At 47.2% G+C, this 11,594-nt stretch overlaps 1 protein-coding gene across 1 annotated transcript; it reads left to right on the forward strand.

Moving 5' to 3' along the window:
* Positions 1-2,687: 2,687 nt before the first annotated feature.
* On the forward strand, positions 2,688-10,776 carry CLUP02_12671 (murein transglycosylase; the record flags this gene model as incomplete). Its single annotated transcript, XM_049291635.1, has 25 exons — positions 2,688-2,762; positions 2,836-3,123; positions 3,181-3,685; positions 3,738-3,854; positions 3,911-4,494; positions 4,582-4,642; positions 4,693-4,735; positions 4,839-4,956; positions 5,017-6,191; positions 6,247-6,312; positions 6,372-7,175; positions 7,242-7,382; positions 7,549-7,687; positions 7,787-7,835; positions 7,972-8,169; positions 8,245-8,259; positions 8,331-8,455; positions 8,484-8,603; positions 8,798-8,884; positions 8,933-9,002; positions 9,209-10,163; positions 10,264-10,408; positions 10,470-10,573; positions 10,645-10,707; positions 10,758-10,776. 25 exons carry the CDS (start codon positions 2,688-2,690, stop codon positions 10,774-10,776), a joined length of 6,066 nt encoding a protein of 2,021 aa, XP_049148781.1.
* Between the last annotated feature and the right edge of the window lie 818 nt (positions 10,777-11,594).

Genomic DNA, 11,594 nt, shown 5'->3' on the forward strand with positions numbered 1-11,594 from the left:
CTCGTCGTAGGGGAAGGAGAAAGAATAGCTACTCAACTTTATTATATTAATATATAGAACATATAGCTAAGATAAGAGTACGCTAGAAGTAGCTTCGAGGTTACTTATATATTAATAGAAGATATATTAGTAAATAAACTTACTAAAAACCTTTTACGAGCTAAGTTCGAATATTTTTATATACTTCTTAACCTCTACGATGCGTAAGAAGCTATTATAAATAGCTAAAATAGTTAAAAATAATTAATTTGGGCTACGCTTAGAAAAACTTAATACCTAAAAGTAGATAATAGACGGAACCTAGAGTGCGGCCCGGAGGCCTAAAATAAATAAAATAACTTTACCCCGCAGGGTATATATATATAGAAATAAGACCCGGGCTTATACTTATTATTTAAACTCCTAGTTTATAAAGTACGTAATTACTAGGAATATAGCGTTACTAAGGAGGAGGGTTAGTATACGTATTAAGAAACGCGTTTTATACGCTTCGAAGTTTATAAAACTAAGAATAGCGGGGGTAGCGGGGGGCGCGGGAGCCGGAACGACTATTAAATTAACGACCTAAGGTACGGAAGCGGGTAATATAATAAGAGGTTAGTTATAAATAACTACGATAAGTACGAGAGAGGACCGGGGGCGCGCGTTAAAGAAGTCCTCTATATAAAAGCCGATATAGTTCTCGTATATCTTCTAGTTATTATATATCTAGCGGACGATACTACGGAGCTTAGTAATATTTTATTAAAACTATAGTTAGAAGTGCGCTTTTTAATAATAAAAAAGGATAATATACTTATAAAAGAGAGAGCGCTATTTATAATAGCCTTAGTAAGGGCTTAGGCTATCGGCCGTAAGACGACCGGTATATTAATATACCTTTTAGCTAAACGGCTATTAAAGTAGCGCGCATACTAGCTATTACTTCTTATAAAATAACGACTACTATCCTTAGTATTAATATACTAGAGGGCTATTTTAAAATAGGGTAAGTATTAGATCTCCCGTTCCTTAAGAGCCTCTTTTTTAAGTTTCTTAAGGACTAAGTATACGTTAAATAGGTTTAAAATAATAAAAAGAACTATACTTACCGTAGGGAGTACCTTAGCCTCTTAGCGTTCTCTTTTACTTTTTATTACCTTTTTAAAAAGAGCTAGCCTTGCGTTTTTTAGACCTTAGAATAATATTAAATATAAACTCTTAAAATAATAAACATACGATATACCCTTTTTAAAGGGCTTATTATCTAAACTAGTCTTATCCTTACTCTTAAACTCCGAGGGGGGAATAGGTAAAAGCCCGTTAAAGCTCTTATTATTACTATTTACTTTATTATTACCCTTATTACGGCCGCTAAAGAGAGCCTCGAACTTAATAAAGTCCTCGGTATCTTAATTAGTAGCTTTAATATCCTCTTAGCTAAGGAGGAAGAGCTCGGTAGCCGGGCCTTAGTAAGTAAATAAGAGGTTACGGGGGGGGGTAACGACCCGGAGGGGCTCGTTAATATTATTACCTATTTAAACTCTTAGTAAACCGTATAATATATATATAAGAGGTATTATAAAAATTGCGCGAAACTTATTATTATTTTTAAATATATTAGATATTTATATTTAGAATAAAATTAGTAAACGATTTAACGGCGTAGGCGCGCGCGCGTAGTAAACGGGGGTACTTATAGTAACTACGAAAGGTTAAAAAAAAAAGAAAAATAATAGCTAGGCAACGCTACGAGAATTTAAATATACGCAAGGCGGCTAAGTAGCCTCGCCCTTAGTAATTTATATACCGGAAGTAATAGAATATATACTATTCTAAGTTAGGATTCTATTTACTTTAAACGAAGGGATATATTTATAATAAACGCGGCTTAAAAAATACGTATCCCTTGCGCTTAATTTTCTTTTATTTATATTCGACTAAATTAGGCCTTTATAAGGGTATTTAGAGATTCTATCTTAGGTATAATAGCTCCCTAGTAGTAGTAATTAGGGGGTATGTTACGTAATAGGGATAGTAATTGTACCTCACAAAGTACCCGTTACGTACTAAATTACGTATCTATCTTAGATATCGTATATATAGACCTTCTCCTTTTGTCTATTTCTACTTTAATAGTTAAGCCACTTTTACCACACTCCGTATGCCCATTGCTACGTGCCATAACTCGTGACACTTTTCCACAAGATTGGCGAATCATGAACCTTCGGGGGAACTAGATGCTTCCCCCGGTCTGGTCTGGGCGCCATCGGGGCATCCAAAACCTTCCCCCTAGCGTCCTTTGAGTCCTGCGGCTGATGTCGTCCGTCGTCTAAGCTATGCGGGGCATCCAAATGATTCCCCCGAGTTGGGGAACGTGGGAACGTGGGGTCGGGGAAACGTCGAAGTCTGCCCCGAAGGTCCAACGCGGGGACTCTAAGTCGCGTGTTGGCCTTCGGCGGCGCGTATGTACGAGTTCGGTCAGCCTATGCTTTACTCAGAGATAATGGGACGTCATGGGGCCTGTTGTGTGGACCTAATGCAAAGACTCCGCAATGAAAGTGACGGATCGTACGAAGCTCTGGCTTGGAACCGTTGCGCGTATCCGAAGGATCCTATTTAGGAGCTGGACTTGCCGTTAGGGTCGGTTGGTCCCTGTCCCTTGATTCTGTCATCCTCGCTCATTTTGATTCAATCTGATTGCAGCAATGTCAAACGGAATCCTCAGAACGTCCGGCTCCAGCATTGTCGATGCTGAGGGCAAGCCTGTCCTTCTCCGCGGCGTAAGTGTCTACCACTTTATATCCAGAATGCAACTGTCCGAAGGCCCATTGCTGACTGCCTATCGCGATACAGACGGCCCTCGGTGGCTGGATGCTGATGGAGAACTTCATGAACGGCTTTCCCGGTCGTGAGCACCAGATTCGTGCAGCACTGCTGAAGGTGCTCGGCAAGGAGAAGTCCGATTTCTTCTTCGACAAGTTCCTCGAATACTTCTTCACCGAGAAAGACGCCGAATTCCTCGCCTCGATTGGCTTCAACTGCATCCGTCTGTCTTTCAACTACCACCACTTCGAAGATGACATGAACCCCTTTGTGATCAAAGAGGAAGGCTTCAAGCATCTTGATCGCGCAATTGAAATCGTAGGTTCCTCCAACGTTTCTCAGACTCTTCTTCCCGACTAATGTCTCTTCTTGTAGTGCGCCAAGTACAAGATCTACACAATTCTCGACCTCCACTCCGCTCCTGGTGGCCAGAACCAAGATTGGCACTCAGATAACCCGACCGGATACGCCGCGTTCTGGGACCACAAGCATTTCCAAGACAGAGTTATCAACCTTTGGCAGGTGATAGCGAAGCGATACAAGGGAAATCCGTGGATCGCAGGATACAACCCTCTCAACGAACCCGCCGACGTCGAGTGGACTCGCCTTCTCGCCTTCTACGATCGCATCGTCCCCGCCATTCGCGACATTGATCCCGAACACATTCTCTGGCTCGAGGGCAACACGTTTAGCATGGACTTTTCCGGCTTCGCAAAGGTGTTCGATAACTCTGTCTATGCGGTGCACGATTACTGTGGATTCGGCTTTCCCAACCGCATTGGTAGATACCAAGGTCTGGCAGATCAGGATGCCTATATCCGCCAGATGTACGACCGCAAGGTTGCTTTCATGAAAGAGCACAACGTGCCAATCTGGAATGGTATGAACACCTTTAGGTATGAATAGACAAATCGCTAACCGTCGAGGCGCAGGCGAATTCGGTCCAATTTACGAACGAAAGGAGTACAACCCAGACTTCGAAGAGCACAACGAGGAACGATACAAGATGCTCGACAAGCAAATGGCAATTTATACCGACGAGGGTATTGGTGAGACAACTTGCGACACGAGACCTTTGAACATTCGCTAACAGCTCCATCCGCAGCATGGAGTATCTGGGCCTACAAAGACGTAAACGTCATGGGCATGACCTACCTCTCCCCCGACTCCGCCTGGCTGAAGCTCCTCGGCCCCATGATCCGCAAGAAGCGCAACCTTGCCGTCGACAGCTGGGCCTACGACGACGCACACCTCCAGCCCAATCTCTTTGGCCCCCTACACAAGTGGTTCGAAGACAACGTTCCCGCACAATACAACAAGAAGTACCCGTGGCAGTGGCGCATGCACATGCACGTGTTCCGCGGCATCCGCGGCATCACCATGACGGAGTACATGATCCCCGAATGGGCCGATTACTTCAGGGACAAGACGTTTGAAGAGCTGGATGAGCTTGCTGCCAGCTGGAAGTACGAAAACTGCATTCAGCGAGAGAGGCTGAATGAGTTGTTGAGCCTCTATGCGCCGATGACGCCTGGGGACAAGAGGTTGGAGGGCAAGGTGATTCCCTCAGAGGTTGAGAAGGAACAAGGAAAGCCTAGAGAAACTGTATCTGGTGTTGGCGTATTTGAGCTGGCACCTGATGAAAAGAAGAAGCATCTTGCTCAGGCCAGTCTAACTCCAGTTGCTGTTGTTTCATAGCTTCGAAATTTTCATTAGCCTCGACATCATGATGAGGCTGACTGGGTTGCATACACTGGCGTTATTTGGGTTTCGTAGAATAATGACTACGGGTTCAACTCTTTTCGATTCACTTGCAATATGTACTACACCGATTTGAGTCAAGGAAGAATTGACCGTCATATTCTTCGCTATGCTTGGCATTGATAGGATTCTACAGCTTCTCAGGCGAGATCCTTGCTCTATGGGAATAGTCCTTATTTAAGGTAGTCCGCCATACGTCATCTGGGCTTTCCACAAACTTATGTTTCCTAAGCAGTCCCTCAGTCTATAGTCGCTGGATGAATCTGAACAAGCCACGAGCACTCGGCCCTCAGGCCGAACATCACGGACCGACCGGCAAGATCCCGGCGCCGCGCGGCACTAGGACAGCCGGGGAGTAGCGGGGAAGTTCCTCACGTAATGTCCCCTGGAGTAACTTGAAGCGTGGGCCTCAGCCAGTCAAATCCGCCAAAGAATTCCCCTTTTCTCCAGTGGATTTTCCAGTTCCATCTCCGCAAATCGCACAACTCACTCCCGTACCCTTGTGATCCCGATGCCGATGGGCGGCCGATCATGGATGACTCCGCGCCGTCTTCCTCCTTCTCTGCTGCCCATTACTTTCCGACACGACGCCGTGTATGGCAGGCATGCACCAACTGCCGGGCCCGCAAGACGCGATGCGACGCTGCCAAGCCAAAGTGCAGTCTCTGCGTGACGCAGAACGTGGAGTGCGTCTACCGCGACTCGAACCAGCCGCGCATCGAGCAGAATACCAGGATCTTGTTGGAGCGCATCCAGATGTTGGAAGATCGCTTGCTTTCTTCACCGGTATTTTCTGGACAACAGCAATCGCAGAGCCAGCAAGCTTCCCAACCGTCTTTAGATACGCCATCACCTCAAGCTACACGGCATGCTACAACTCCGCGATCGGCACACCATACACAGCCCGAGGCAGGTCCTGACTCAACGTCAACGAGGAACCAAACAGACGCGGTTCAGACAAGGAATGCTGATGCAGATGCTCAAATTCCAATCCCTTTATCCCATACAGCGAATGCGAACCATGTCTTTGAGTGGCCGATAGTAAAGCAGCTGCTATCAGAAACGGACTCGGCGTCACAACCGCCGCGGCCAGCTTTTCCGGGAGGGCTGCGCTCAGCGGAAGCAACTGACATCTTTTTCCGCAAAGATACAGGTACAGATTCTTCGATGTGCCCTCCAGAGTCTTGGAGATTATTCCAAGACCGGAGTCTGCCAGTATCCATCCATGCCGCTGATCGGTATCGGGAGGTGATCCATGAGTACTTTGCCGAAGTGAACATCTTCTTTCCTCTCCTCTCCCCGGAGGACATCATCAACACTTTAAATGAAGTAATAGCGTCTGAAAAGACTGCAAGTGTGGTCTCGCCCCTTACTGCGCCGGCCCGGTACTGTTTATTGCTGTTGGTCCTCTGCATGGGATCCTTCGTCTACACCGGGGACTATCGCATTTCATTGGATGAAAGAGCAGGCCGAGATGGAGGTCAACGCCAAAGACCCATAAGCTCGAGCATCATTGGAGACTTTCCGGACATCGATGAGCAGCTGTGGCGAAAAGCGCGACTTTTGCTGGGCTTCATTTCATCTGAAATCAGCCTTGAAGCAGCACAATGCACGATGTTGGCGAGGTCAGGCTCACGCTTGTATACTTAGCATTGTTCTACCTGAACTGACGGCTTGCAGCTTATATATGAATGCGAACGGAAGAGTAGCAGATTCTTTCCACTGGGCACATGCAACCGCCGTCAAGTGTGAAGCTCTCGCGAAAAGGTACTTATCTTGAGGACCTCACAAGTCCCGCCTGCAAGCAACTGGATTACTAAAACGGGAAACAGAGATGCCAGAGGCGCAGAAGGCAATGATGGATTCTCGGACGCCTTCCGTAGACTCTTTTGGGTCGCACTGATTTACGAAGGTGACTTTGTGTCCGAGATCTCAATCACATTACCCTCAGGTATAGCGAGATACGAAGAAGTCGTACCCTACCCGGCCCCCGAAACACCCAAGCAGCACAAAGAATTCACCATCAACCAGGCGACCCCGGAAGCCGAGGTGACGAGTCCGTCATCGACGTCTTTCTACAGGACCGAGGAACTTGTCGCCTTCCAAATCAGTACCAACGCGGCAATCAGGCGGTTTCTCAACCGGGTTAACAGCGTCGTCTTTGATAGCAAAGACCAGTTTCGCATGACGCGCACCAACTACGCCAACTGGCTACTGCGGATCACCGAGGATCTTTGGTCGTATCACGGTGCGCTTTACCGCAATCTCCCCGATTTCCTGCTCACGAGCCAGCCTAGAAGAACGCCTGGGCAACAGCCGGAAATTGCAACTTCTCCTATGACGCCCGGTATCATTCAAGTTGAAGAGTTGGGCAACAATCCGTGGAACGTGCTGAGGCTCAAGGGGCGGTACTATGCGGGGCAGTACATCATTCATCGCCCTTTCATCGAATACGTGATGTTGAACATGGCGCACTTCGAGACGCATCCGTGCCGGGAGGCGATATTGGAGCGGTGCCGAATGTGCCTTGAGGGTTGCAAGGGTTTCATCAATGTTTTCGACATTGATCCTGCCAACAGCATTACTGGCCTATTTGCTGCCGGAATGGTGTAAGTGCGAAGCCTTAGGCTACAGAGCACCACTACTGTAAAGGCTCGTTTCTGACATCTCCTTAGGACCTTCACCATGGTTACCATCCTCCGAGTGGCGACAATGTGCCCCGTCTTCAAAGAAATCCTGCCGGAAGATATCGAGGGTGCGATGTTTGTAGGAACGCGGAACTTGCGGCGATTCAGCATTAGCGTGAGGGAGTTTGAGTGGCACTTGAGCGTATTGGAAAGACTTGCGGCGTCTTGTAGGAATAGAATGAGTACTTAGGTAGCGGAAGACATATCGCTGCCGCATTTTGGAACGCTCGGAATTCAAAACGACATGCTCGGTGGATACTACTGTCAAGAAAAGTCTCACAAACTGTCGTTCTAGGAGAATGAAGCGTGAAAACTCCATAGAATTCTTCATGGGGGATTGCGGTGGAAATTACCTCAATCGAAGTCTTCTAGAAACCTCAATACTAAGCTTCTATCGCTGTACTGTTTCGCTTCTCAAATGTCGATCAGACGCGGTTGGTTCCATTTCCCTGGGTCAGACGGGTACATTCAAGAGTCGATTATTTGAGATGGCTGACTCAATAGACGTGAGTAAAGTTTCATCCGAAAGATAGAGCGATGTCAACGAGGATGCCATCCAAACTTGCGACGTTGCAAGTCGCTGTAAGCGAAACCAAATCCATGGGAACCGAAAGCGAATGGGCAAATGAAGATCTCGAAGATGAGAGAAAATATTCCCTACAGAGTCAAATAAAACAAGTGATGATCTTGTTGGTAAATCTACCTCATGCTTAAATAGCGACGAACATCCTGAGGATTCAAGCTGTCAAGAACAACGACTCATTAACCATTCTGACTTATCACACAAGTCATTCGCGTTGGTTTCGCATCTTCTTGCTCAAAATTCCTATCTCTTTCCTCATTCGTCCTACTCCTCACAACTTCACTAATCTACTGTTCAATCATCGATTCAATTTCGAAGCAAAGCAGAATTCTCGTCATTGACTTCAGCAATTCTTATCGAATATGAAGTTATCCGTAAACGCCGCTCTCTTGATCTTGGGGCTTACAGCGTCTGTCCATGCGAGTGCGTACTTCTTAAAGCTTTCAGCGCCAAGACGTCCATCTGCACTTACATGCTAATATAGATATCGACAGCTCCCCAGAAGAAGGGTGGTGGCGTTGCAGGCCAGGCCTGCACTGACGGGACATTCAAGGGAACTTGCTCTGCAGACGGTCGATGTGGGTTGGAAATCCCGCCCAATGAGTTGTCGAGCCAGATTGTGGCTGGCCAATGTGGCCGATGATTAGACCACTCTGCTGTTTCAATTACATCAAAGAGACAAACAAATAGAGCAAATGAATGTATTCAATGCCACATACACTGATTCCTTGAGCCGCACCTCTGAACCTGTGACTGTACTGGTGTTTGTGCGTGGCTTTTGCTAGATAAGACTCTCGGCTATTCTCGGCCAATCGCGGCTCTTGATGAGCCAATCTCCTGATGATATTGCTCAGTCGAGATCTAAGTCAGAATAATAGAAAAGAGAAAGAGCCGTTTCAGGGTCTTTGACATCCTTGCCTGTCTCATTATTGTGGTGAGTCACCTAGCAGCTCATTGGTAGAACACCGAAAGTGGCTGCATCGTTCATTATGAATCATACCTCGTCACCGTGATACTAAGAGTTCATTGGCAGACTCTTCCAGTTATAGTGGACCGTCTCAATCATGGCGTACATCCTTGGTCTGAAGGGGCTTAGTCCTGCGGCTCGGACTTCTGGGCCATCGACCACGGTGTTGAGAACCCGTGGATGTTCGGAACGCCGCCTAGTTTGTTTATGTGAATGCAAGTGATTATATAGATATGGGAATCATCCGAATGGAGCTTATTTCATTCCATCAATTCAATCGAAAAGACAACTTCAATTTTAGATACAACATCGGGATCCAGTTCCGTCCCCTCTTCCAACTAAGACCAGCCAGAAGCTAATTCCACTCAAACGACCACTTATCAATGCCGGGTGCAACAACAACAGCAACGAACACAGCAACAACTGCGCTACTTCGGAATTCGATGGACTCGCTCTCAAATCAGAACAACAACAACAACATACCACTTTCCCCGAAAGAGTCAATTGACTCTCACAGCGCGGTCATGCAACCATTCATTCCTGGGCAATGCCTATTCTGCCCCAATCTCTCAGCAGACTTCCCTGCCAGTGTAGCCCACATGCAAAAGTCACACGGCCTGTTTATTCCACATCAGCAAAATCTGCTCGTCGACCTGGAAACTCTCTTCAAGTACCTGCACCTAGTCATATTCGATTATCGGGAATGTCTACATTGCGGGACAAAGAGGACAACGGTACAAGCTGTACAGCAACACATGGTCGGCAAAGGTCACTGCAGGTTTGACCCAGCAAACCAAGACTCCGAATTTGCCGACTTTTACGACTTCACTTTCTCCGAGACCGAAGGCAACGAAGGAGGTGACTATGAGAGCGACAAAGACGAGTGCGATGTGCAGAACGAGCCGGCAAGCCCAAGTCAGCCGTTACAGGTCGATGAAGACTCTCTTCGGTTGCCATCAGGCAAGATCATATCCAAGCGGTCCTCGGACCAGACGGGGCCGTCTATCAATCACCTAAGGCGCCGAATGCGGACCCCACCTTCACGACTAGAATATGTCCAGGTAGAATCTGAAGAAGAGGAGTCCAGCGAGGGCCCGCTGCATCCTGGTCGGACACAAGCACTGTCTAAGAGAGAAAAGCGAGAGAAGGCGGTGATCGCGCATCAGCTAGCAAACATGAGGGCGAATGATCGAAGTGCACTGATGCACTTATCTGCATCGGAGCAGCGATCGCTGCTGGCGGTGCAGTACAGGAATGAGGAAAAGGTGCAGAAGGAGGAACGGCGCCGGCAGGGTAAGATTGATCGGAAGGGGAACAAGAACTTGTACGCGTACTGGAACACAGAAACGCCTGTTTACCAGTGTGGATAGATAAGGCGCTGTATTAAATCCCAATGGATGTCGGCATTGTCTTGTGCATCAATTTACCTGAAAAGTAACCATGTTTTGGTGGTTTTGCAGAATCGGAAGTGATTTGGCAAGCATTCTGATAGTCGCTGGAGATGGTCCCTGGGAGCCAGAATTAATGAACTCTGCTCGTGGTGGGCTTAACGATGTCGATGTAGGTTCGGAAATCACGCTTTTGAATCGAGATCTACGTCATGCAGTACACCGACTAGGTTGACCTTGCGTTGGATTGACGTGGATGGAGACCTGTCAAACTTCAGACAGATTGGCCGATTCCTGGATCTCCCACAAAAGAGGGCAAGAGAGGAATTCTTGTTCATCTGGCATCTATGCAATCGACTACCCTAGTAGTTGCCATTGAGCGGTAAGTGATTGGATGATACTATGGGCGGCATTCGCTTCGCACATAGTCTTGCTCGAACGCACTACATGTAGGGTTCTGTGGCCTTCTCAGCCAGATTGGAACGGCCCAACTTGGAATTCTGGGAAGAAATACGGGTGCTGAGTATTTTTTGTGAACTATGGACTTTCTCACTTACATCAGACAGCTTGGCGGCTATACCATGAGAAGACTGTGTAAAAATGTAACATATTTCGTGTGCCAATGAAGGCTAAATAAAAGATGACCTAGCGTATATCAATTCCTGTTAAGATCACGAAAAAAACTAGCGGGCAGAACGTCGCAGCTTTAGAATGTGCGATCAGTTCTCCGTGCACTCATACAGTGGAGATTACAGGGGATGGATGGAGGGGTTAACACGGTTTCTCTCCGCGTACAGGGGGGACTCCCTTGCCTTGTGGCTGCCAATTTTAAGATTGCCGGCTCCTTTCAGAGAGCGAGAGCGAACTGCGAAGTATCTCATGCATTTCGCTTCATGCATCATGAGTTCCTTCAGAGACAAAGGTTAATAGTTGTGCGCCGTGGAAACAAATGTCAGTACTCAACGTTGTCTTCCGTCCTAAGCCTTCTCTACCTTACCTTATGAACTCTATAGAGCCTTATAGAGCCAGTCACTCTGGTTTCGAGGTCAGGGGCACGAACGAGGTCCGACCAATTTGACAGATGCCGGTGTCAGCAGTAAATTGCATCGGTTGGAGTCTTAAATCCAAAAGTGGTCGATAGTAGAAGCAAGGTTACCTGCCATACTTGAGCTGTACTCTATACACACATTTCGCATTCACCATTTAACAGACTTGATAAGGCGTAGAATGTCCGACAGGCCGCTCTACTTTGTCCGTTGATGCAAACCAGTCTAGTGGATAGCTCCGTACAATCCGCAGGCCTCTATCGTTGGCCCTAATGGGTACTAGGTAACAAGGCCTAGGACAAAATTTGCGTCCCTGTCACCTTGTCAAGCACGTTTCGAATCGAAATTAAAGTCATG

Source organism: Colletotrichum lupini, chromosome 6 (assembly GCF_023278565.1).
Source record: "Colletotrichum lupini chromosome 6, complete sequence".
NCBI lineage: Eukaryota > Fungi > Ascomycota > Sordariomycetes > Glomerellales > Glomerellaceae > Colletotrichum > Colletotrichum lupini.